We start from the raw sequence: 27,439 nt of genomic DNA, 5'->3' as shown, positions 1-27,439 counted from the left end.
TTGAAACTACAGAGGCCAATCAGGCATGACTCCATTGCACCTGTTACCAACAATAGCTTTATCTGGAAGCTAGTATTGGGACTAGAGTCCACTTTCTACTCCTGGTAGTTTGCTGGCACCTTTTACAAAAAGTGTTGTCACGGTAGCAAAAGCACAGGTCTAGAGGCAATAATGAGAAAAGGACTAAACTGAATAGGTGATGGGTACCTGAAGCGCTGGCATCCTTGCCATGCTTACAGCACAGCTACAGGACCCATCGGTGCAGTGATAAGCAAACAATAACAGGCTGTGTTAGTTTTGTGTGAAGTTGTATGGGCTATAATAACATTTTAATGTTAATAAATCTCATCATAAACTGAAACAATGTACAGGCTCAGACAGGTAACAGAGGAAGGCACAACACGAAACCACTCGTGCTCCGACAGCATGCTTGGCCTACTGCCGTTTGCAAAGGCTGCTGAAATCTTTTCATTTCACAAAGTTGGGAGCAGAGGACCCTGTCGCCACCTCCCCTCCAGAGACCGTCATTTTGGCTTATCTCAGAAGCTGTTGGGTACTTGTTGAGATGAACTAAGCCTACAGTCCCTCTTCAAGTCCTGACACAGCACATGGCACCAGCAGGGCACTCAGGGTGCAGCCTGCTCTGGTGTAAACCCGCTACAGAAATTGGCAAGCTTGTAAAGTTGTATTTTCAAGTTTGTTCGTTTTTTTTTGGGGGGGGAGGGGGGATTTTTTTGTTTGTTTGGGTTTTTTGTTTATTCGTTTGTGTGGGGGACTTTTTAAAAGCAGGTGTTTAAAACAGGAGCTGAGGCTGTGTTAACTTTCAGTCCCCAGCGCCCCAGACCCGCGCTGGACCCGGGGTGGCTGCCCAGACGGAAGCCCTAATGCCCACCTGCCCCCAGCCACAAGGCCCCGCAGGAGGAAAACGAAACCCAAGTCACCCGGTGAAAGAAAGGGGAACCGGCGCTTTCCTGGACAGAGCCCCAGGTGCCCCCCGGGGGGACTGCGGTTTCGGTATGCAAAGCCACCGCAGCAGCAACCACCTCACGGCTCTTCGCCGGGCACGGCCGCTGGCCGGGCGGCTCCTGACGGGATCGAGGAACTGCTGCGGCGTGCGAGAGAACAGACATTTACGGATTTGCCTTTTTTTTTCTTTTTTTTTTTTTTTTTAATAGTGTTCCTTTTAACCATTACCGGCCCTCCTCCCGACCCGGTCTCGCGTCCCCTCAGCTGAAGGCCCGGCCCCTGCGGCGCATCCCCTCAGCGGGAGAGCAGCGCCGACGAGTCCCAGCTCTAGGCCGCGCCGCCGGGGATCTGCCGTCAGCCCCATAGGTTTCCCATCGGAGGCCACAGTTCTGCCCCCTCGGTGCTTGGTCGTGCGTGAGACGGCCCACGCGGGAGCCGGCCCCACGCGAAGTCGATCGCTGCCTGCCGCCCACCCGCCCGCGTCACCAGCCAGGGCGGATGAGGCGGGAACGGGTAACAAAGGGACGCGTTCCCTTTAAAAGCCTTCCACCCGCCCTCTCCCACGTGCTGTGGGGCAGGGGGCGGGGATCCAGCTGTGCGTCACTTCCGTTTCTCTCGGTGTAGCGGAGCCGTGCGCGGAGTGGGACGTGAGTATTGGGGTTCCCCCCTCGCCCCCCCCCATTGAGGCCGCCGCCATTTTCTCCGACCCCCACCCCCGTCGCTGCCTGCGGGGGCCTCGGTGCCTCCCGGCTGGCGCGGGGGGGGGGGGCGGCGCGCTGGGCAGCCGTGTGGCGAGGCGTCCCCTTTTCCTCGAGTGCCCGCTGTGCCCTGCGGGAGGGATACCCCGCTGTGGAGCGGGCCTGGGGCGGGAGGAGGAGCCGCTGCCGAGGAGAAGCTGCCATGTTGGGGGGGCAACGAGGATTTTGAATGAGGGAGAAAATGGCGGCGGGGAACCGCCCGGCTCTGTTCCCCCCACGCCGGGATCTGACCCTGCCTGCTGGCGACCCCCGACCCTTTTTTTTTTTTCTGTGCTGCCTTTTTCCTCTTCCGCCGGGGGTGACCTGTGGCCCGCTTGCTGCCACCCTGCCCCGGGAGGACCTGGGCGTCCTTGCCCGCTCCCCCCTCTTCGGGCCCTCACTCCTTTCCCCTGGGGGGCAACACGAGTCGTGGAAAAGAGAAATAGGGGAGGAAAATGGCGGCTGGGATCCGCCTACCTGGTGTTCCTAGCTCGTCCTGGCTGGTCTGTCGCCTCAGACTTTCCCTTGTCCTCGCTTGGCCCATCTCATTCCGCCCTCGCTCTAGCCGGTGCTTCGGTGTCTCCGCACGCTCGGCCTGCCGTGCCAGCCTCTCAGAGGGGCACCTACCACCTCCCATTTCTTTTTCCTCCAGTTTCCGCCCCCATCTTCCTCCATATTGTCACTCCCTCATCCTGATGCGGACCCTGGGGTTATCCCCTGCTGGTGCCTGGGACCCCCCGCGTATCAGTCTTTTCTCGTTAGGCTCTCCGATTTCATGTCATGTGCTTGTTTTTGCATTGTCCCATTCCAGCTGTGTTCTGCTTCCATCCTGCAGCGTGGCTTACGTGTCCTTCCTCATACCCTGTTTCATTTTCAGATTTCAGCTATAGCTTCCATCGTTGTGCGCCAAGCTATTACGACAGAACTTACCCTCCTTTAGAACCACGTTGGTCCATTAGCATTGTTCAGTCTGTTTTTTCGTTTGCATATGTTTTTTTAACTGCCAGTTTGAAGCCACTGCTATTATTTTTTCTTTCCTGAAATACGCTTCTTTAATCTTTTCTTAGCCTCTTATTTTGCTGGGATGCTGATTTTTATGCCGAAAAAACAAATGAGCTATTTATTTGTTACAAAGAGTTTCTAGCAGCAGGCAAGATATGCCACTGCTACATCTAACCACATGTTTGCATACTAGAGAGATGTAGAAGCACACCTGGCAGCATGCATTCAAGGAAAGTTGAATGTCTGTTTGTCTTGCAAATGAGTAGAGACTAGTGACTGATGTGTGGATGCTGCAGTGGAAATGCTAATTGCAATATTATAGTTCACTGTAACTGAGGTGTTTTTCAGACTTTTGTATTATTGGTGGGAACTTTAACTTCATGTATGCAGCGTGTTGCTTGCAAATCCAGCTGGGTGAAATGGCCATGTAAGAGTATAGATAATGATAGGGCCTTAATAGTTTATATTTGTGAATGTAATATAAAGAATTCAACTGGAGGACAGTATTGTGTTGTACTTTTTACATTATGCTTTCTACCATATCTAGGGCTATATGAAACTGGTGAAAAATTGTCTTTTTATAAACAGTTCAGAAACTAAATGTTGCATTTGATGCAGTTGCAGCAAAAAGTGGAATGCATATAAGAGGGAAGAGTGTTTCAGATCACATCTACATGTATTAAAGCTTATGTGAAAAGTTAAGGAAGTCTTTAGGTGGGTTTTGAATAAGATGAGCCTTTACAAGCAGGTTTGAAGATGGCTTTCCAGCCCTAATGGGACATATTCCTTGTATAGTGTTCTCATGTTGTTTTTTTCTTCCTAGAATGCCTAAGTCAAAGGAACTTGTGTCTTCAAGCTCATCTGCCAGTGATTCAGATAGTGAAGTTGACAAAAAGGTGAACATTATATGCAGTTTATTACTACTGTATTAAGTCTTTTATTTCAGGTTGGGGTTAAGGAATTAGGCGAGCATTATGTCACAACATGCATATGATTCCATGTGATTTAACAGACATTTAACCCAAAGCACCCCATGCCCCCCACAATGACTACAACAACAACAACAACGCCTCCCAAGGTTAGGGTTTGGGTGGGTAGCGTGTGTTTTGCCTTGCAGTAAACTTTTTTCTTAAGTTGCATTTTGCTTATCTGAGGATTTTCCATATGATATATTCAACCACGAGCTTACTGGAATTCTTTGCTGCTTTGTGGGAAGTGATGGAAGGCTTCTGTATAACCTGCCCCTGGTGGCAAGAATTTGGACTTCATTTTGAGGACACCCCCCCCACCCCGTTTTGGTATCTGGATTACTTGTCCAAAATGAAAACATCCACTTGCACTGTCCTCCATGTGCCACTTGCTTATCTTGTTTGCACGTTCTTTTTCTCTGTTTCAGATTCTTACATTTACTGTAATACCGTCTACTACTTTCTCACTTAAAAGCTGAGACAACCTGCGTGTCTTTGATTAATTTTAACATATGTGGACTGTTTTAAATGTATAAATTGAGTGTTCCCACTTAGTTTTAATAGTTATTTAATTTATAAATTTGTATTGCTGTACCAGTCAGTATGAACAAAACCAGAAAAACCCAGCTTTTCAAGAAACACTAGGTGGTAACGCAGCCATCAGGTCTTTTAATGTAGTACGTGAAGAGACTTCTGTCTGCTTTACTGAATTGGTTCAAACATGACTTGGTTGCATTTTGCAAATTAGGTGTTCTCTCCAATCTTAATATAAGAGAAAATGGTAAGGCGATTTTTTTTGATAGGCAACTGTATTCCTGAAAAGATGTAGTTTAACAGTCTTCTTTAGTGGGCAGTAAGGTGGTTTCTTCTGTTATAACCTCCCATATTTGTTGGAACTGTTTGTCTTTAAAGGAAGTTATCCACAATATGGTTCTAACAGATGAGACTAATTTTTGGTATCTTTGTACTACTCTCTTTTTGTGTGTTTATTTTTTTTTTTGTTTGTTTGATGCAGGCATGGTTACTATATAACCATTAGTAGAAACAGTAACTTTGTAGCATCTGCGGCTGATCTGATTTACAGGTGATACTGTCTGAATGTTTTAAAAACATGTTTAATTTGTTATGCTATGGACAGAAGTTGGTTCCTGATTTAAAAAAAAAATACTATGATGGAGGTAATTTCCAGATCCTTTCTTCATTATCTCATCTAGGTTTTTTGTTTCTTTTTTAGAAAAGTAGTAAGCTGTCCTACAATTTGTTTCACTCAGTGGGAGGGGGAAACTTCCGTCAGACTTTGAATTTCTTGTTACAAATACTGAACCAACAGTATTACTGTGCAGAAAGAGTAGGATTTTTGAAATGTATTTTGATCTAATTCAATTCTCTTTAAAGCCAAAATATTATGGTAAGCTTTACTGGGAACAGAATTAGGCTCGTTTGAAGATTTATTTTTTTAAAATTCCATTCTAAATGTACAATATTGGATTCCTGCCTTCACAGCTAGGAAGTGATAATGTGTGATGCATAGTAGGAGTTTGTGACATCTAACGTAAACTTTTCTTTAGCTTATGGAAGGCGTTATGGTTCATGCTTTTCTTTTTTTTTATTCTTGCTCCAAGGCAAAGCGGAAAAAGCAAGCAGCTCCAGAAAAGCCTGTAAAGAAACAAAAGACTGGTGAAAGTTCGAAAGGTGCAGCTTCTTCTAAGCAAAGCAGTAACAGAGATGAGAATATGTTTCAGGTAAAATTGATGACTTTTAGAGCCTGGTTAAGCTAACATATTGCAACATATTCAGTATAAATTTTACAAGGTGATCTGAATATCTTGACAGCATAGTGCTTGGTGACATGAAGCCTTGGCCCAAGGGGACTGTGATGCTAGCATGCAGATGAGATGCTCAGAAAAAGTGTTGTCAGGTTTTAGCAGAGTGAAAGAATCTGAGTTGTAGCAATTGATCTAACCTTCATGTCTTTGCTTATGGTAACTCTGGGTAGTCATTTTGTCGATAAATACAGCACTTGCCTTGAGTATACTGTAAATATTAGATCAGGACTGTCTCTACATGGAAGTGTTTTTTGATCAGGGCTCTTGAAAGAAAGGTTCTTGGAAACCAAAGTATGGCCTCTGCATTCCTGTTTAACTAGGTCAAGGGCAACTTGGCTCCCGTATTATAAGACAGTGTCTTGGAATAAGTTTTGCTTGTTCTGTTGGTTTATGATGCAGGTTTTTCTCACTGAACATCCAGAAAGATTGTAATTTTGACATCATCCTTAGGATGAATGCACATTTTTCAGTAGCAAGATGCATTTGTGAATTTAGGGTGTTGCAGTTCCTGAGGTTAGCTGAGGCAGCGGCAGTGTGTTCTGAAAGCTGTACAAGAATATATGTAGCACAGAATTACCCGGTTTAGGGGTGAGGATCAAGACATTAAATGTCTCTGACTAGCTGTCTGGTCTTAAATTCTTAGAGACTTTGATTCTTAAGTTTGTGAACGGGTATGGGAAAAGTGCCTATAAGATGGCTTCAGCACTGAGTAAGGCAAAAGAAATTATTTTGGGCTGTAGATGTGCAAAGTAATGTGGGGAAAAAAGTATTTTCCGGAGAGAAGACCTGCTTAACTGGTAATGTAATACAGGGCAGCTATGTTTAATATATCGGTTCCTACTTTCCTTTTTACATACAGTTGTGAGGGAGAGCTTCAGTCGAAGGCAATGCCTACACTTCCCTGTCAAAGGAAGAATATAATATTTTTAGTTCTGCTATGGCTTGCTTTGAACCATGTAGGAAAAATGAGGTAGTGTCTTGTACACCTTCTGAGGTGAACTGCAGTTAGAAGTCAAAAAAACACCTATGTATAAGCTTTATGCTATGTTTGTAATAAGTTCAGAAATTCCAGCCTTGGAGAAAGCTGTTCAAATTTTTAATGCTCCCCTGATGCAAAAACCCCCAAACCCTTTCAAATAAAATCTAAACTATTTGTGTGCTCTGATTTCTGTCAGCCTTTTTGACCTAAGATAATAACAAGTTGCTAAAAACAGACAGTAGAGGACTGCAATTAGTCTGATAAGAACAGGGTTCTTCCAGTGTTGAGTATAATACAAAAAATATTTGAATATCACCTTGGCCTAAAGCGTCGGTGTTACTTAGTCTGCCTGCCTTTTAGTTTATAAACCACAAAATATTTTCTTGATTGCTTATTGTGTTATGTGAAGAATTGTGATTTTTTTTTTTTTCATGCCACATCAGCTTATGTACGTTAACCAAGATGCAGTTGTTTCAGTGCAGAAGTAGGGGTCTGATGATACTTCCCCTCTCTCCCCGTTACCCAGGAGAGCATGCTAGAAGATCTAGTGCCTGTTAATTTTTTAGGTATGGTTTTGATTGTTCTAGGACTATTTGTAGTGCTAGAATTTCTCCTTTCTGCTTTCCCATGGCAGTAAAGTGATCTCTGGTGTGCAAGTGATGTTGCAGTATAACTTATAAGTGTGGCTTCAGTTGATGGGAGTCAGGCTGTAAAGCATTCATAGGGTGGTTAGAAGTTCTGTGGTGTCCATTTTGTGTGTGGGAGTGACAGCAAATGATGTGAAGCTTGTTATTGTACACCCTTGGGGTGTTCTTAAAAGTATACAGCTTTTCTTAATACAGAGCTCATTGTGACTGCTGTATTTGGAAGGTTCAGCATTTTCATAAGATCTACATTCTGTTATTTTTCTTTGAGGCTAATGTTGGTGTAATGGTATTTTTGAAACTAATTATGAAGAGTGGTGTAAATCTAAGTATAAGAGAATTGATTTCGTATAAGAGAACAAGTGTATTTTATTTATTTATATGTTTTGCCCTTTTTAGTTTTTATAGGTAGCCTAGTATACTTTGTAAAGATTTAGGTGCAGCTAGGGTGTGGAAATTTATCTTACTCCCATTTGTGTTGTATTACTAGAGGCCCCTAAGGACAACCATTTAATGTTGAAGGATTTAGTGTTGATACATTAGATTGCTGTCTGTGGCTTAAAGCCACTGTGAGCTCTGCATCATGTGCTTTGGTTAGTTTGACAAATCCTGTTATCTACCTATGCTTGATTTGAATCAGGTTTGTTAATGCTGTCAAGATGCAGTATTAATGACTACCCAGAGTAGAACCACATCCCATGATCAGGCGTTTCACTGAGATTGTTTCTTGAAAAGTCGTCTGTCTGTGTGTCTGTCCTGTCCCGTGTCCCTGCCCCCCCCCTTTATTTTTGTTATTATTTGGATTTTTTTTTTTAAATATGGATTGTATTCACTTCTTGACTTGTGAGAAATGAGTTCTTCCATTTCCCAGTGTAATGTCTTTATCATAGGCTCCTGAAAGTAGGTAAATATATATGTTTATGATAATCTGCGAAGGTGATTGATTTAGCACATTAATTCTGAAACTTAGGTGATCATCTATGCATTTCACAATCGGTTTGCTGTGTTGCAGATCTCACTGTTCACAGGACTCTTTATTGTGCTCCATCTAATGCTATACATATAGTTATCAGCTAAGAAGGATGCTTTTTTGCTGTTTATACATACACAATGTGTATACAGTGTAATGCAGACAAACTGGAAATAGGGAAAACAGTGAAGAAGGTGATTGCTGAAACTCATACAGGAAGTTGGTTGCATAGCTGTGAAAGGAACTGAGACCTTAGATGTTAATTGAAACTACTTTAGAAGCCTATTTAAAGCTTTTAGCAGTGGCAGCTTTTGCACAGATTTCAACCTAACATTCAGAATTGAATGTGAACATTCAGCTGAAATCTAGACACTGATGTAAAATTTAATTTAATTGCAGCATTTTCACATGGAACTGTTTCCATCTAAGGTAGACTACTGACTGAGTAAATGTGAACTTTGCATTATTGCCCCTCGCCTTACTGTAGTTGAATTAAGACACTTAATCTTAAGCTTAAAATTTAAATCGTAAACCCTTTTACTGTATTTGCAGCTGTAATCAGCTATATTATATCAGGTTTTGTTTCTTAGAGCACATCTGTAATTCCTTGGCAATGCACTAATATTCTTTGATTGCCCTGGAAAAAAAAGTATTGCAGAGTACTACTACTGGAACCTGTTCTTAGAGGTGACCTTAAAAGTCACCGAAGTGTTAAAAGGTAAAACCAAGAAATGTTTGTGTAGGCAATTCAGGATATTCTTTGCCAGCAGTGCTGACAGACTTAGGCATGGTACCAAGTTTGGTCTGAGAGAACTAAGCCGCTATGACATCATACCTTATGTTTGAATGTTAAATTTGTAGTACTGTGAAAGTATTTAATAAAACAATAAAAAAATACTGTCTTATAAATTGTAATATCTTGTTCATTTTAAAGGATTCTTTGAAGGAGGAAAACTGCTTCAGGCTTACCGTATCTAAAGATGTCATAATTGCTTTAAAATCAATTTCGGAGTTAATTTAGCATGATCTGCATAAGAATAAAAATTAGGATTCTTGTTTATATCTGTTTTGTGAAGTAACAGCTTATGACTTAAACATCTATGGATGATAATAGTTGATTGGGGAGTTGTTCAACCTTTCTGGTCAGACTTAGTGCTGGGAAGATGTGTTTGGGCCCTTGTTAAATAGTAGCAAAATACAAGGAAGTTGAAAATTCAAGTTAATGTTTTATCAGGAAGGAATAGTCTATTTTAAAATTGTTTACTTTCAAATGTGTCATTTCTTCAAAAAGTGTATCTGGAAGGTGCATATGGAAGTCTAAGAATTTCTTACATCAACTTATTCAATTGTGTTTTTATTATCTAATTTCTGATTCTCAAATTCACATTATACTTTGAATTTATATGAACAAATAGTTTTTTATCAAATTTGGAAAGATCTTTAATGAGCTTAAATATATAGTGTAGCACATAGTTGTCAGTGTGTCTGCTCTGCTTCCCCCATCACAGAATCACAGAATGTGAGGGGTTGGAAGGGACCTTGAAAGACCATCTTGTCCAAATGCCCCTGCCAGAGCAGGACCACCTAGAGTAGGTCACACTGGAACATGTCCAGGTGGGTTTGGAATGTCTCCAGAGAAGGAGACTCCACAACCTCTCTGGGCAGCCTGTTCCAGTGCTCTGCCACCCTCACAGTGAAAAAGTTTTTCCTTATGTTAATGTGGAACCTCCTGTGCTCCAGCTTGCACCCGTTGCCCCTTGTCCTGGCATTGGCCGTCACTGAGAAGAGCCTGGCTCCATCCTCCTGACCCTCGCACTTTACGTATTTCTAAACATTAACGAGGTCACCCCTCAGTCTCCCCTTCCCCAAGCTGAAGAGCCCCAGCTCCCTCAGCCTTTCATCAGAAGGGAGATGTTCCACCCCCTTCATCACCTTTGTGGCTCTGCGCTGGACTCTTCCTGTCCTTCTTGACCTGAGGGGCCCAGAACTGCACACACTATTCCAGGTGTGGTCTCACCAGGGCAGAGGAGAGGGGGAGGAGAACAGCTTATGCCCCCACACCACCTGGAAAAAGACCCTGTCATTATTCAGTTAAGCCCCTGTGGTGCAGAAATAATGGAATTCCAAAGTCATGTCTTCCTGCTACATGCTGGTAAACTTAAAGGATTTGAAAAGTTTTTTGGGAGACCTGGTACAGTGAGATAGTCTTTGAACCATAGTTCCGGTGAAGTGACATGAGGACTTGGGAGCACACATGGGACAGTTGGTGCCTGACTTTCTTTTCCATCTGTATTTATTGTGTTTAAAAAAAAAAAAAAAAAAAAAAAGAAGAAAAGCCCAAACAAAAATCCTTCTAGAAATTGTGATTATCTCATGTGAATATCTAATTTGCTTTCTGTACATATGGAATGGACTAAAATTTAGATTTGGGAGTAGAATTCCCTCTTTCCCTCTCTGTTTACAACAAAGGTGGTTGTAATGGGAGCAAAATTTTATTTCAGAAAACAGTAAATTAGTGGCTTTTGTAAGAATTAAGCATGTTAAGAATATAGGTGTTTTTATTCTAGGAAAGTTACTTTTGCATGGAGCATTGAACGCTCAACTCATTTAAAGTCGTTTATCCATTTATATTGTCATTACTTATTAGCGTTCTGACTACTCTGGATTAAGCTTTTGATCTAGTTGTTTCTCTAGTGTCTAAAATAAGCTGCAGTGTGCAATATCACATGTCCGAGTCTGATAACTGCTGGGAAAAGTGAATGTTCTAATATGTAAAATACCTAAAAGACTCTTATATGTGTTTTAACAGATTGGCAAAATGAGGTATGTCAGCGTTCGTGACTTTAAAGGGAAAGTCTTAATTGATATTAGAGAATATTGGATGGATCAAGAAGGTGAAATGAAACCTGGGAGAAAAGGTATGTTCTGCTTCCTGTTAATGTGATTAGAACTTTGCCAGCAGTTTGCTGGAGAACTTTGTGTGTCAGATTTTTATACTTTTATATTTTAAATTTTTTATAATTTGTATTTTAACAAGTGGTTACTTTTATTATAGATTATGAACAAAAGCAAAGTGGGTTCGTTGGCCTGAGTCTTTTCTAAATGGATCCTCCATGATCTATGGAAAAAAAGGCATCAAATACAAGCAGATTTGGTATGGGAGTTGTAAACACAGCCATACTCCCCCCAGTTGATTAACTTCATCAACACAATTTCTTTCTGTGATTAAAATTTGATCTCTTATTTAAAAATTCACTGAAAAGATTTAACTCGTTTGTGATAAGGTGCTCATTTCTTTAGAACAATTATGCCCTTCAATTTGTCAAGTATTAGATTAAAATAATTAAAACATATAATGTGGCTGATATTGGAAAAAATACATCAAGATTTTAGATGGAGCAAAAATGCCTCAAATGTTCAAGTTTTGGTACTGTGCTTCTAATATGCAGCACAGCATAAGCTGTTGTACCTTTAATTGCCACCCCCATACTTGCCTTCACTGAACCATTTTCAGAGCTTTGCCACCTGCAAGATGAGGGTGCGAGGACAGTTGCAGTAGTGGTGCTTTGCTTAATGACAGTTACTGTTGGTAGAAAAGCCTGCTTTTAATTGGTTTTCATATTGCAGCAAGAAAAGGTAGGTATGAAATGTTCTGCCCTTGAGATTGAAGACATTTCATGTACAATCAGTGTAAGATTTGTTACATTCTTCTGGTGTGTCCAGGAGCAACTCAACGAATAGACATTTGAAAAACTTGAGAAGTGTTTTCAACGTTCCTAAGTAACCACTGAGAATAGGTTTGTATGAACAGGTGTATTGGTACTGTACAGGAAAATTTCTTGTTTTGTATTTGTTGTTGCTACTTGACAAAAAAGATTACTTTTAACTTCTAAGGACCACGTTTTGAGCTGGAAGTCAAAAGTATATGCAGTTTGAGTGGCAGACTACAATGACAGTTGATGGGTAGGCCAAGAAACAAAAATTATATGATGTAGATGGAAATGTTTATCAGTGTGGCAAAAGGGTATGAATTTTATTGATATAAAATTATTATTAATCTGATACAGTATGTGAGTCCAATGTTCCATTGATGCACTTATAAGCCGCTATCCTAGAAACAACACAAGCAGTTGAAATTGTGTAATAAAAACCAGAAAAAAATCCATCAGTTTAAATTCTTCTGTCAAGTTGTTTCAAATAGCAGGTGTGAGCTGCATGCAGTTCATCTGCTCTGTGGTTCAGGGACATCTTGATGATGTTTGGTCCCCCAATAAAGGTTAGCACACCTGACCTAACTGTTTTCAAAAGAAACCTGTCCTCTAAAGACCAGTGGAAAACTGCCTAGAATTGCTCCGTGTGGACTGCTTGCTGCTCAAAATTATGGTGGTGCTCTGATAAGACAGTGTTGGTAGAAAAAAAAAAAAAGGTGATGAACCCCAAAAATAGAATTCAAAGTTTCACCTGTTTTCAGGTCCTGCTCAACCTACAGGGAGAAAACAATGAAGGAAGCCTGGTCACTGAGGGGGGAGAGTGGGGGTAAATAGTAGAAGAGCCAGGCTGGAGAGAGTATGAGAGGTAGGCCTGTGAGTCTGTGCTTGCGTGGAGTTGGTATAGAGAGATTGTAGGGGAAGAATGAGGAGACTAAAGCACAGAGGAAACATGCACCTGGGCTCAGCCTTGAGGAGTTTAAAACTGAGGAGATGGGTTCTGGGGCACTGAAAGATTGATGATTGAATGTCACTAGAAACTATAGTGAACTTGAAGTGAAAAACAACTTCTATGTTGGTTTGTGAGTGCTAGGGAGTGCAACAGTCCTTCCAAAATGTTACTTTTAGTATGTGTTATTTACAGTGCTTTAAGAAACTGGAGGAAAAAAACCCCCAGAATTATGGTACTTCAGAAGAGCATAGAAGTTCAGTCACAGAGGTATGGCTTTTAGGAGCCAACAGGAATATGAATTATTTTCTACGTCTCAGCCAGGGCTTTTATGCTATCTGCTGTCAAGGCCAAAGCTGTATTTCACTTCCTGTGTTTAGCCTAATACTTGTGAATTGATTTGTTACACTGTAATACTTTGTAATTTAAACTTGTCCAGAGAGAAGCTAAAGTCTAAAATTAAACCAAAGTGTTCCAAATGAATAGTTTCACTTTGTAATCGAGATGGTTGTTGAAGTAGATCAAGAATTCATTAGTTATGACATAGAGTTTGTGTATGAAACCAGCCTTGAGAGTAATAATGCAAGATCATGCACCACAATTTTCTGTGCTAAGTGTTTATTTTTAATGCATTTCAGGTATTTCTTTAAATCCAGAACAGTGGAACCAGCTGAAGGAACAGATTTCTGATATTGATGATGCAGTAAGAAAACTGTAAAGACAAAGCCATACAGAAACTTTTTTGGTTTAGTTGTTCTAAGCGGTCTTTATACATTGGCTTTTGTTTTCTAAAATATTGTTTTCCAAGCTATTGTATATTTGGATTGCAAAACAATTTGTAAGATGAATACTTTTTTTATGTGCATTAAAAGTGTATTCTGGGTGAGGCTATTTGTGTATACTTTACTAAAAGAAAATGTGTTGCTTTCACCTCACAGTGTAAAATAAACAAATCAAATAATATGTAAAGCATACTTGTTTATGGCCTTTTGATTGAAGCTGTTTGCTGGTGAGGCCACCTAATAGCTTTAGTCTTTGTTTTAGTTTCAGTTTAGTTAACAGTTAATATGAATTTGTTTTCTGAGGAGATGTCTTAAAACGTCTCCATTTAATTTTTTCTTTTATTTCATTCTCTTTGGTATTGCCGTGACAGCTTTCTGCTTTAAGACTTGATACAAACAGTGAATACTTGGTAAAACACATTTTTTGTGGATAATTTTAAATACTGTATTTGCTAATTTACCCTATTTATTCAGATGTAAACAGTCCTGAGTATATAGGCTTTTTTGCATTACTTGCATGAAGTGTTATGCTAAACAGTAACACTTGAACACAAGCCACATGCTATTTCTTCCCATTTTTCTATAGCTTGCTTGACTTAGAAAATACAATTAGCCTTTTTTTCTTGGACCCTAGATCTTAGAATGTGATGCATAAACTTTTACAGTAATAGACATATACCTCACAGTCAGATAGTATTTAAAAGCTCCAAATGTGGTTATTAGTTAAGCACCCTTTTCAAGCTTTGCATTAAATTCATTCTTGAACACATACTAACTAGTTATTCTGTAGAAAAGAACAGTTAACTTTTGTTTGTTTGAGAGTATTGAGTAAACAACAATGCTTGGACTAGGCTGTAACACAGGTTAAACAGTCAAACAGGGTCACACTGCCTGCCCAAACCACTTAACGTGGTTTACTTTGTGTGGCTTACATTTGAACAGCTGTTTTATCTTTTGTACAGAAGATACTTGGCGCTTACAGTGGAGCGCTGGTACGTAGTGGATTGTGACTAGCGAACTTCACTTGTCAACCGTTGTACTATTCTGGTAGGAAAAGCTTCTGCCCAGTGGAAGTTCTATTAGACTAGATGCTGCCCCAGTTGAAGGGCTTCTTGTTAGGTGTCACAAACAATGGAATGAAGGGAGAATATGATGTTTGAGTAGAACTTAGAGAGATAAGGGACACACCAGTATGGAAGTTAATGGCAAAAGATCAACGTTAGCTGACACATAACTACAGTGAAGAAATGTACGTTAGTGGAATTGGAGAAGAGTTCATTTTCTGACTTAATTCCTTAATCAAAGGAAGAAGATGAAACTACTTCATGAAAATTGGTATTTCAAGACTAGGTGGTGAATGTACAACTTAATTGGTTCAGCTATAATTTTCCCATTTGATGTTAAACTTAATCTAGTTCTTAAATTTTGTATAGATAAACAGGATTTACTGTTTGTTTAATTTTGGAATGTCTCAATATAATTGTTTGTATGGAAGTGCCATACACAGATTGTTCATGTGCTGCAGTGTTTATAATTTAATACAAATAGGTATTGAAGGGTGACTTCATCAAATTATATATTATTTAATTTAAATACTATGTCAGATACCTCCACCTGCTTTTTAACTTACCCGTTGTTGACATACTACAGATAATGTTAAAATCTGGTTTTGTATAGTTGGGAAATCTGACTTTTTAAAAACTGCTTGAGGGTGAATAAAAGGGTGAAGAGCTCTTCTGTGGGGACAGATGCATTTTTGGGCACAACATTCTTTTTTGAGTGACTCTTAAAGGCATGTAGGGATATTTGGACCAAAGAGAATAAATAAGAAATATCTGCTAAAATTTCACAGATGAGAGTGAATTAAATAAATTGCTTTAGATCACTGTTGACAGGTTCTAGGTGGTTTTTTATTTGCAGTATGTATATTATTTTTTTTCTTTGAATCTGAAATTTTGCAACAGGATTTCACCCATTTTACCTCAAAACTTTCATGTGGCTACTTTGAAGTGCATGATTATGTTAGAGGGAACATTATCCTCGCTTAGCTTACTGTGGCAGTGGGTCATTGGATGGCAGCTGTGTAGCAGAATACAATATAATTGTGTTCAGGAAGGTGGAGAATTGAATTAATTTATTTGGGAGGAGTAAGTGGAAAAGTTTTAATATAGTGATTAATTCTGTTGTGGAAACTGATGGTAGAGGTGTTCAAAGAAACTAGTATTTGTTAAACAAGAGCTATTAGTTCCTGTTACAGATAACCCCCTTGCTGAATTTGTGGTGATGATTACTGGAGCTGTTTATCCCATTTTACTTGATAAAACTTGAGGCAGTTTGCTTTTTCTTAGGTTGTGTGTTTAAAAATAGTTTTCCATCTGCCAGTTATATTTCTGCCTGTAATGATACAATACCATATACTTTACCTGAGCCAGTCTTAACATCTGTGTGCATGTCCTACAAGAAAGGTAGCTGAATCGACCAGTCAGTTTGACAAATGATCTCGGAATGGGGTGAGTTGAATTGTGAGGGAATTCATTGCACCTCAGATGACTGATGTGCTTGTTACTTGATAAAAAGCTTAACATATTCAATGTTATTTTGACACAAATAGTCGGTAGTGATTTGTCATATAATTGTCTACGGCTATAGTTTTTCTAATTTGAGAAGAAAATTCAGGGGTTTTTTTGAATAAAGATTATTTTCTTGCAGTCAAAATGATAGCGTACATGTAGATGTGTCCATGGAAGAAAATTGTGCAAGTATGGAAAGGCTGTGTAATACGAGATAAAAACACTGCTCCCTTTCCCACTGAAGTGGCAAAAGAAAGAGGCATTTGATTCTTGTTGTTTATGCAGGGCATAGTAGCAATATGTTTTATAAATTGAACCTACTGTGGCGCTTAGGAGGAAAAATGCATCACAGTTAGAGCTGCCAAAGTACCATATGTGTGATAAATCAAACTGTCATGTACGATGTTGCTCTTATGTAGAGATGTTCATATTGAAATTAAACAAATGCAGACTAAGTTTGATATTTCTGTTAAAGGAAATGCCCAAGTTACGTACTTATGTGATCTGTTAGCAAAAAAATTGACTATTGTAATTCTGGTAACTCAAATGTCATATTGTTAACTATGTGGAATGTTTCATGTTTTGCTCTGGTGGTATCTGCTGCAGAGAGGCCACTGGAAATATGAGCCCTCCAATTGTAATTACCTTAATGTTCAAATAAAAAAGCAGTTAAACGGCATATGTGTAATAACAATTTGAAGACTTCGAAATAAATGAAGACTTCTGTTGACATAGTGTTATTTTTAATAGAAATTTAGCTGCACTAAAACTTATTTTTTCTTAAATTCTTACAGAAACTGCTGTTTGCTTCTTGCAACTGTTGTGATTTGGAAATTTGAAAACTTGATCATCTTATACTTCGTCCATGTTTGCGGGTGGGAGATTGTGTAGTCTGGAGGGATAGAAGTTTTTCACTATGATAGAACAAGTGTTGTGTAAATACGGAAGCAGCAGGTATAAATGTGCTTTCAAACATCAAACACAAGGAAGGTGCTTGATAAGTCACTACTGTTAAGAAAATAGCTGCTTGTCTTTTTCAGTGGAGTTTCCTTTTGATCTAACAATAAATGTAACCACAGATGATCTGGAAAAGAGCTCCTCACCCAATTATTTATTATCATTGTTCGTGTTAGATCAGTGTAGGCTTCTTTAGGAAGGATATTTGTTTATCACGTACTTACTGTGACTGTTTTGTAGGGAGTGGATTAACTGATAGTAGCCTTGAGCTGAACAGATTTCTCTTCAAGTAATTTTGATTAATTCAATAGTTTATAGCCACAGAAGCAGAAATGGCTGTGGCTCCAAGAGAAGAAACAGAATTTGGGGTTGATGAAGGTCATAATTTCCTACTATTTCCCATTTACTGCCATCCACTTACTAATAGGTTTCATCTTTGACTATAGCTCTGGTGGTTGTGTGTGGGAGAGCAACGTGATAGGCAGTGTTTTGTGTGCTTTGAGCAACGAGTTTGATGTGCTTTAGATGCGTATGGCCGCAAAGCCTTGCTATTAGCAGTCTGCTATATTAATGAAGGGCACAATTGACTTTTTTTAGAGCTTTTGTGTATTTACTCTATTGAAGTCAGATTTGGATGGATATTTAGCTTTATTAATTAAACATTCTATTTTGTATGGTTTTGTCTTCAAGAGGGTTGAGATTAGATATAGTCGAGAAATTTTATAGTTGTGTAATTGATATATAGTTTAGATAATTTTCAGTTCTATTTTGCATCTCTTTACACTTCTGCTTGAGTTATTGCTAGTACACTTGCATAGGCATCGTCGATCAGTACGGCATTTAGGATAAGAGTCCTGGTGCAAGGTATGGTGATACTGTTCTGTTGCCCAGCAGATCTTTTTTTCATTATGGATCTTTTGAATGCAACATGTATGGAAGGTACAAAGAAATGGAATAAAATAACACATATCACTGCTTTTCACATTAAAAGTGTGCAAGATCTGAATTGAAAACCTTCCTATAAAACACTTTGACAACTGTGTGTGTAATATTTCAGAGAACTGAGATTTTTTTTTCTGGGTAAAGCTCAATAGTTATTTTTTCATTACTGTTAAATTTCCTCTTAACAAATATTCAGACAAATCTTTGTGTAAATGGCTACTAAATGCAAGTTCTGAGCTGGCAGCAATACTTGAGTAACAACTCAGTATAGGTTAGCGTAGTGTCTGTGTGTGCTGGTAGGTTTGTAAATGGTACCGTGACGGATGCAAGTGAGGGAGCAGTACTTTGGTTCAGGCATCACCGAGAAGCAGGCCCGACCGATACCAGCCCTGCCGTGCAAACTGCTAGAGGCCGCCTCTTCTCAGGGACCAAGGAGTCTAGGCCATGTCTTATCGGGAGATAACGGCACCAGCCAGAGCTGGGACCAGACCGAACTGAAACCCCCACAACTGCGCAAGCACCAAGACGGGGTTTGACTGCAAGTCTATCTCTTTACGCTATAAATGCCTGTAGCCTCCCGAGCCCACGGAGCTCTCCTGTACGGCAGTGGGCTGCTCAGCGGTGATTTCCCCTTGAGCAGGAACGCCTCTTCAGGGTACCCCTCGAGACCCTTTACTTCGGCATCTGGTATCTACAGCAAGGTAAACGGCATTTTACACTCGACCAAAAAGTATATTCTATGTTAGTGACACCTATATAGATCCAGCCGTAGCTTAATTATTAGAAGTTTAGTAGAGTGTTTCACCATCATCTAAGTAATTGTTTAAATCACCATTTAAATCACTGTCAAATCACTGTTTAATCACCATTCAATTATTGCTTAATCACCATTTAATTTCCATTCAATCATCAATGAACTATCGTTTGATCATAGTTTAATAATTAATAAAGCTCTTTTAGTTAACCCCATAATGATGACTTCTCTTAATAAATCTCGTGTGACAAGTACTAAGTCTCAATCTATGTACTTGGATTTCTTGGATGTTGTAGAGTAGAAGGGTCATTGCAACTATTTGTAGAACTGGAAATCCACATGTATGTGGCCTAGAATAACACCGCGTTACTGGGTTGGAACCCTTCACTCTGAAAGAGTTTCTAAACCTCGTAGATACTTTCTCAGTCTTTTAGAGGTCAATCTCCTCTGTGTTTTATGGAGGACTCTTGTGAAAAGAATAAAGTCAGCTCAGAGAGAGTATTGGGTTATGATGGCAAATAGTTGAGAGTAGAGCTTGTTTGAGTGCTGTGTGCTGCTGGCTGCCAGTAGTGCCAAGGCACTTGCAGCACTTAGAAATGAAACACCTGTCAGAGTGCTTTCCTTTGCTTCTTGACACATGAACCTTCAGTCAATACTTTGACTTTGGTGGGACAGGGATTTGAGTTATTGTTTTCAAAGTAATGAGAGTTGAAATTAAAATGTCTTAAATAACACCCTCTTATTCTGTTAATGATGAGGCTGGGGATATTAGTGAACAGTTCTCTACAACCCTCAGGAAAAACATTCCTGTGTCAATTCTATTTGATGACTTAATTGGCCAATGTTTTGCAGATATATTTTTGTCTTGGTATGACTGCTTTGAGCAATATGTTAAAACAAGACAATGTTCGTTGTTCAGGTTATTTACAATGACATATGTGTTTACTGTTGGTAAGAATTTTGTTTCAGCCTGTAAGAAAGTTGTCAGAGCAATGAGATGAAAACCAGCATAAGTCATGTGGCCCACATAGTGCATCTCTTGCCTCATGGCTTCACTATTTCAGAGAACACTGAGCATTTACTGCTGTAAAATATATGAATATTTGCAAAATTTGTGAAGATGGATTACTGCTTCTTGGCTTGTCCTCTGATGAGGTGAGCTCTGCTCATATCCATTCTTCTAGTACTGAAATACGTTTTTTTTTTTTTTTTTTTGTGATGTGAAGTGTGAATTCATCTCTCTACTACATACAGGTTTTCCTGAATGATCAGCAATCTTGCTGTGGTCTTACCTTGTGTAATTTTCCCTAAACTATCTATCACCCCTCTCAGCTTCTCAGTACCAGTGGGCCTACTTCCTGGAATGCTGGTAGCAGCAGTAATGGCACCTGTGAGATCTTGCTCTTTGCTTTGTTACCTGCTATGTACAGCACTTCTTGGCACCTGGAAAAGGAGAATAGCCTTCCTTCAACAAAGTCTGCTCTGAAATCAGGCAAGGTACTCTTGCAAAGTACAGCAACAGTCTCTTTGGACTCTTCTTGGTGGAAAAAAAATAATGCAAGAACAGCTGTATGAAGTGTATCTCTAGTCCAATAATTTGTTTCCAGATGAAAATGTGTCTTCTGTCCCTAGAAAATGGCACAACTCAATTTCCAGCATGAGGAAGGCTGACTTGCTCGTCTCTGGATTATCTGTTTTACTCCTGTACCAGGTACGACGCAGGATCAACCTATGCTCTTCTACCACCAAATACTGTTCCAACAACCAATAATTTGGGAAAATTTCAGACCAGCTTTGCATAAGTCTGAAGAGAAGGAACCTTTCACAATTTAGTCAGCATGTGAATATGTACAAAGCTTTCCAGTCTCATCTTCAAGGGCCTGATGTTTAAGTTATACTGGAAAATTTAAATGCACTTTGTAAGGAAGGGGTCAGTTCTTGATTTTGAATACATCAGGAGGCAAATGCAGTGTGGGAGGTGGGTATGGGCAGTGATGCGCACTTCTTGGAGGTGAATCTATTTAGAATTCCCAGTTTTCTGGCAGTTAAAATGAGAGGAGCTGCAGTCTGGGGCCAAAATGAGATCCACATGAATGTGTTTGCAGAACTTATAAAGAGGTTCATCCTTGTACAGCTTTATTGGATTTGTAGCTTATAGGTCTCCCAACAAAAAGCTCCCTGTCCAGACAAGACATTGTCAATCTTTGCCCTGGCCAGGTTTCAGTCTCCTCGTTGGCTATCTCTGGGGTGTCTCAAGATCTGGCTGCTTCTGTGTGTGTTCTTTGTATATGGGTCATTTAAGACACTTCAACTCAGAAAGTCTTCTCCCTGCTCAGACAAGGATCAGCAGAGAACTTCCTGACACAGCTGGTGATGGAGCCAGCTAGGGAAGGCACTCCGCTGGCCCAGTTGTTTGTGAACAGAGAAGGACTTGTGGGTGATGTGGAGGCCGTCTTGGGCATAGCATCATGAGATGATAGAGTTTTTGATTCTTGAAGAACTGCTGCCTTGGACTCCCAGAGGGCAGGCTTTGGCTGGTTTAGGGGCCTGGTTGACAGAGTCCCATGGGAGGCAGTCCTGATGGGCAGAGGAGTCCAGGAAGACTGGACATCCTTCGAGAAGGAAATAAAGACACAGGAGCAGGCCATCTCCCCATGTGCTGAAAGATGAGTGGGCAGGGCATAAGGTTGGCCTGGCTGAACAGAGAGCTCTGACTGGAGCTCAGGAAAAAAAAAAAAAGAGAGTTTATGACCTTTAGAAGAAGGAGCAGGCCACTCAGGAGGACTACAAGGATGTCATGAGGTTATACAGGGAGAGAATTAGAAGGGTCGAAGCCCAACTAGAACTTACCTGGCTACTGCTGTAAAAGACAATAGAAAATGTTTGTATAAAAACATCAGCAACAAAAGGAGGGCTAAGGAGAATCCCCATCATTTATTGGATATCAGGGGCATCATAGTGACAAAGGAACTGAAAAATCAAAAAGGCTGAGGTACTTAATGCCTTCTTTACCTCAGCCTTTAATAGTTGTTCTCTGGGTACCTAGCCAGAGATAGGGAAGGGAAGCAGAATGAAGCCCCCATAATCCAAGGGGAAGTGGTTAGCAACCTGATACATCTCTTAGACACACACAAGTCTATGGGGACAGATGAGATCCACCCAAGGGTACTGAGGGAGCTGGTGGAAGTGCTCACCAAGCCACTTTCAATCATTTGCCAGCAGTCCCAGCTAACTGGAAAGGTCCCAGTTGACTGAAGGTTAGCGAATGTGACGCCTATCTACAAGATGGGCTGGAAGGAGGATCCTTCCAGTATCTTAAGTACAGACCTATCAGTCTGACCTCAGTGCCGGAGAAGGTTATGGAGCAGATCGTATTGAGTGCCATCACACAGCATGTACAGGACAGCCAACCCATCAGGCCCAGTCAGCATGGGTTTATGAAAGGCAGGTCCTGCTTGACCAACCTAGTCTCCTTCTACGACAAGGCAACCTGCTTAGTGGATGAGGGAAAGGCTGTGGATGTTGTCTACCTAGATGTTGGTAAAGCCTTTGACGTTGTTTCCCGCAGCATTCTTCTGGAGAAACTGGCTGCTCATGGCTTGGACAGGCATAACAAGTAACAAGCAATAGGACAAGAGGAAATGGCCTCAAGTTGCACCAGGGGAGGTTTAGGTTGGACATTAGGAAAAATTTCTTCATGGAAAGGGTTGTCAAGCACTGGAAACAGGCTGCCTGGGGAAGTGGTGAAGTCACTACCTGGAGGTATTTAGAAGATATGTAGATGTAGTGCTTAGGGATCTGGTTTAGTGGTGGACTTGGCAGTGTTAGGTTAATGGTTGGACTCGATCTTAAGGACTTTTCCAACTTAAATGATTATCAAATTCTATGATTCTCTCTCTGCAGTGCTAGGATGCAATTTTTTTTTGTTTGTTTGTTTGAATGGTGCACATCTGGGAGGGACATGTCACTTCTAGCTGAAGCCTCTTGCCTCCAAAGGGTGAGAAATGATGCTGGGCACGCACAAATAGCTTTAAGACCTGCACAGACGTGTATGAGTGCAGCCAGCCACTAGATGTCAGCATTATTTTAAATATTAGCAGTTGAGTTGTCAGGGCCTTTCTTGCTCAAAATGTGCTCATGTGAAGTTGACTACTGTCAACATGAGTCTTGGTGACTAGTACCAAGGGGCTACAGGCTTTTGTATTTGTGAAATGCTCAGTGAAACCCATGTTGCTAGCACCATACCAGGGTGAACTTTCCTAATAATTTCCCACATTTTAGTCTTCATGAAAAAAACATTGTTACCTTCTAAAACAGCTAAGAATAAAGTGAGATTTAACAATAACACCTCTGAAGCTCATTTGCGCTTGTATTCAAGCGTTCATTGACCTATCAGAGAGGTGAGGGAGGCAACTCCCTGCCAGCAGAAGTGCTTTTGCATCATGGAGCCCCTCAGCAAAGCTGAAGAGCTTTTGTGTGCAGATTAGGTCTGCATCTAGGCGGAAGTTGTCTAAACCAGTTGTGTCTCACTGATTGAGAAAAGGTAGTCCTGTTTCTCTCTTCGTTATAGAATCACAGAATGTTAGGGGTTGGAAGGGACCTTGAAAGGTCATCCAACCCCCCCTGCCAGAGCAGAGCCACCTAGAGTAGGTCACACAGGAACGCGTCCAGGTGGGTTTTGAATGTCTCCAGAGAAGGAGACTCCACAGCCTCTCTGAGCAGCCTGTTCCAGTGCTCTGTCACCCTCACAGTGAAAAAGTTTTTCCTTATGCTAATGTATGTAACCTCCTATGCTCCAGCTTGCATCCGTTGCCCTTTGTCCTGTCATTGGCCATCACCGAGAAGAGCCTGGCTCCATCCTCCTGACACTCACCCTTTACGTATTTATAAACATTTATGAGGTCATTAGTCTTCATGGGGCTAATTTGACAGAAAAATAATCCATTAGCAACAAGCAAGTAGTTTTCTTTTGGGGAGAGGATGATCACTCTCTCATGAGACGAGTGCCTGTGTCAGCACCAAGGGCGAGACCATGCAGTTGAGGGCAGGAAGGAAGAAAGGCAGAGGGGCAACACTTTTTGACAAATGTGAGTCATTAGGTTTTTCCCAATTTCTGTTTGCTGCCTTTGCCCAGGAGGCACAATATCTACCTTTCCTGTATGACTTGATTTCACAGAATCACAGAAGCAAAGAACGATGGGAGTTGGAAGAGACCTCTGGAGATCATCTAGTCCAACACCCCTGCTAAAGCAGGTTGACCTAGAGCAGGTTGCATAGGATTGCATCCAGAGGAGTTTTGAATATCTGCAGGGAAGGAGACCCCAACCTCCCTGGGCAGCCTGTTCCAGTGCTCTGTCACCCTCAATGTAAAGAAGTTTTTCCTCATGTTGAGGCAGAACTCCCTGTGATCCAGTTTGTGCCTGTTGCCCCTTGTCCTGTCACTGGGCACCACTGAAAAGATCCTGGCCCCATCCTCTTGACACACACTGTTTAGATACTTGTAAGTGTGATAAGGTCCCCTCTCAGTCTTCTATTCTGCAGGCTAAAGAGCCCCAGGTCTCTCAGCCTTTCCTCACAGGAGAGATGCTCCAGACCCCTAATCACCTTAGTAGCCCTCTGCTGGACTCTCTTCAGTAGTTCCCTGTCCCTCTTGAACTGGGGGGCGCAGAACTGGACACAAAACTCCAGATGTGGCATCACCAGGACAGAGCAGAGGTGGAGGAGAACCTCCCTCAACCTGCTGGCCACACTGTCCTTAATGCATCCCAGGATACCTTTGGCCTTCTTGGCCACAAGGGGACATTGCTACCAGAAGGCTATCAGGTTGGTCAGGCATGATTGGTTAATCCATGCTGATTGCTCCCGATAATACTCTTTTCCTCCACCTTTTTAGAGATAACAGCCAGAACGCACTTTCCAGGGACGGAGGTGAGGCCAACTAGCCTGTAGTTACCCGGGTCCTCCTTCTTGCCCTTTTTGAAGACTGGAGTGACAGTGGCTTTCCTCCAGTCCTCAGGCACCTCTCCTGTTCACCATGACCTGTCAAAGATGATGGAGAGCAGCTTAGCAATAACATCTGCCAGCTCCCTCAGCACTTGCCGGTGCATCCCATCGGGGCTCATGGACTTTTGAGTGTCCAGTCCAGCTAAGAGATCCCTAACCCAATCCTCCTCAACCAAGCGGCAGTCTTCCTTCCTCCAGACTTCTCCTGCCTCCAAGGTCTACGATTCCTGAGGACCAGCCTTAGCAGTAAAGACTGAGGCAAAGAAGGCATTCAGTAACTCTGCCTTCTCCATGCCCTCTGTCACCAGGGCACCTGTCTTGTTCAGAAGGGAGCCCGCATTTTTCCTGGTCTTCCTTTTGCTACTGATATATTTGAAGAATCCCTTCTTACTGTCTTTGATGTCCCTAGCCAGACTTAATTCCAAGCAGTCCTTAGCCTTCCACATTGCATCCCTGCATACTCTGATGATATTGTTATATTCCTCCCAAGTGACCAGTCCATTTTTCCACATGCTGTAAACTTCCTTCTTCCCTTTGAGTGTTTCCAGGAGCTCCTCGCTCATCCAAGCAGGCCTTCTGCCTTCTTTGCTTGATTTCTTCCTCATAGGTATGCATCAGTTTGGGGCTTGGAGGAAGTGGTGCTTGAATAGCAAACAGCTCTCTTGGGCCCCCTACCTTCTAGAACCCTAGCCCACGGTATCCCTCCAAGTAGGTCTCTGAAGTTGCTAAAGTTAGCTCTCCTGAATTCCATGGTTGCAATCCTACTGATTGACCTGTTTCTTCCATGTAGAATCCTCAACTCCACCATCTTGTGGTCACTACAGCCAAGGCTACCCTCAACGTTCACATCCTCAACCAGTCCTTCTTTGTTTGTTAGTGTGAGATCCAGCAGCACAGTTCTCCTTGTTGGTTCCTCCACCATCTGAGTCAAAAAGTTATCATCAATGTTTTTCAGGAACGTCTTGGACTGTGGGTGCTTGGCTGTGTTGTTTTCCCAGCAAATATCAGGGTAGTTGAAGTCACCCATGAGGACCAGGGCCTGTGATTTTTACAACTCCTCTTGCTCCTCTTGCTTTTCATGGCTATTGCTTCCTGTTTCTGCTTTATCAAAGATGGTGGGTAGAGCTCAATAGGTGTCTTCTGCAATTCTCTACTCTGTGCCAGCTTTCTTGTCCTCAAGAAAGGACTAATCCATTGTTTCACTAATCCATCTCTTCAGATTCACATCACTCTTAAACATTTCCTTTTCCTGTATTTCCCACAGTAAGTAATGGGTAAAAGTTCAATTAACTCTTTCAGTATTTCTAGCCTTGCACCATTTCTTCATTGTGTTTTCTTGTGCAATCATTTGGTTTGCATTGGCAGATCTCTTTACAGAATCCTCCTGGAGAAACAAGCTGCTCATGGTTTGGACAGGCATATGCTTTCCTGGGTGAAAAACTGGCTGGATGGCTGTGCCCAAAGATTTCTGGTGAATGAAGTTAAATCCAGTTGGCAGCTGGTCATAAGAGGTGTTCCCCAGGGCTCAGTACTGGGGCCAGTTCTGTTTAATATCTTTATCGATGATCTGGATGAAGGGATGGAGTGCACCTTCAGTCACTTTGCAGGCAACACCAAGTTGAGTGGAAGTGTTGTTCTACTTGAGGGCAGGAAGGCTCCACAGAGGGACCTGGACAGGCTGGATCGATGGACTGAGGCCAATGCAATGAGGTTCAACAAGGCCAAGTGCTGGGTCCTGCCCTTGGGTCACAACAGCCCCAGGCAGCGCTACGGGCTTGGGGATGAGTGGCTGGAAAGCTGCCCGGCGGAAAAGGACCTGGGGTGCTGGCCGACAGCCAGCTGGACATGAGCCAGCAGTGTGCCCAGGTGGCCAAGGAGGCCAACAGCATCCTGGCCTGTATCAGAAGTGGTGTGGCCAGCAGGAGTAGGGAGCTGATCGTGCCCCTGTACTCGGCTCTGGTGAGGCCCCACCTCGAATGCTGTGTGCAGTTTTGGGCCCCTCACTACAAGAAAGATATTGAGGTGCTGGAGCGTGTCCAGAGAAGGGCAACAAAACTGGTGAAGTGTCTGGAGGACAGGTCTTATGAAGAGCGGCTGAGGGAAGTGGGCTTGTTTCATCTGGAGAAGAGGAAGCTGAGGGTAGATGTTATGGCTCTCTACAACTACCTGAAAGGAGGTTGCAGCAGAGTGGGGGTTGGTCTCTTCTCCCAAGTAACAAGCAGTAGGACAAGAGGAAATGGCCTCGAGTTGTGCCAGGGGAAGTTTAGATTGGATATTAGGAAAAATTTCTTCATGGAAAGGGTTGTCAAGTGTTGGGAAGCGGTGAGTCACCATCCCCAGAGGTATTCAGAAGACACGTAGATGTAGTGCTTAGGGATTTGCTTTAGTGGTGGACTTGGCAGTGTGAGGTTAACGGTTGGACTCAATGATCTTAAGGTTCTTTTCCAACTTAAATGATTCTACGATTCTATGACATTAGGAGTTTGAGAGGACTTAAGAGTCGAGTGGAACAGATGGCAGAGGGCCTGCGACTGTAAATTCATTAGGACAAGGGCTCTCTGGCAAGGAAGTGAATGCAACATCAGTGCTCAACAACTAATAAAGAATAACATGATAATAGCTCATCTCAGGGTCTGCTTCATGTCAGCACTGAAACCACCTCTGCTAACTTGCAAAGGATGTA

The 27,439-nt window shown here is 41.7% G+C and overlaps 1 protein-coding gene across 1 annotated transcript; it reads left to right on the top strand.

Moving 5' to 3' along the window:
* Positions 1 to 1,575: 1,575 nt before the first annotated feature.
* On the top strand, positions 1,576 to 13,712 carry SUB1 (SUB1 regulator of transcription). The gene is made up of 5 exons (XM_086479507.1): positions 1,576 to 1,613; positions 3,529 to 3,601; positions 5,296 to 5,415; positions 10,902 to 11,010; positions 13,387 to 13,712. Exons 2-5 carry the CDS (start codon positions 3,530 to 3,532, stop codon positions 13,464 to 13,466), a joined length of 381 nt encoding a protein of 126 aa, XP_086335633.1. The 5' UTR covers positions 1,576 to 1,613; position 3,529; the 3' UTR covers positions 13,467 to 13,712.
* Positions 13,713 to 27,439: the final 13,727 nt, after the last annotated feature.

This window comes from Leptosomus discolor, chromosome Z (assembly GCF_034619465.1).
Source record: "Leptosomus discolor isolate bLepDis1 chromosome Z, bLepDis1.hap2, whole genome shotgun sequence".
NCBI lineage: Eukaryota > Metazoa > Chordata > Aves > Leptosomiformes > Leptosomidae > Leptosomus > Leptosomus discolor.
This window is presented reverse-complemented; position numbering and strand designations above follow the sequence as displayed.

What these genes read in the sequence shown, in the direction of transcription:
- SUB1 (XM_086479507.1), top strand. Translation starts at nt 3,530, where the DNA reads ATGCCTAAGTCAAAGGAACTTGTGTCTTCAAGCTCATCTGCCAGTGAT. An exon ending in GAGATGAGAATATGTTTCAG is followed by an intron (nt 5,416 to 10,901) that starts GTAAAATTGATG and finishes GTGTTTTAACAG; the next exon opens with ATTGGCAAAATGAGGTATGT. An exon ending in AATGAAACCTGGGAGAAAAG is followed by an intron (nt 11,011 to 13,386) that starts GTATGTTCTGCT and finishes AATGCATTTCAG; the next exon opens with GTATTTCTTTAAATCCAGAA.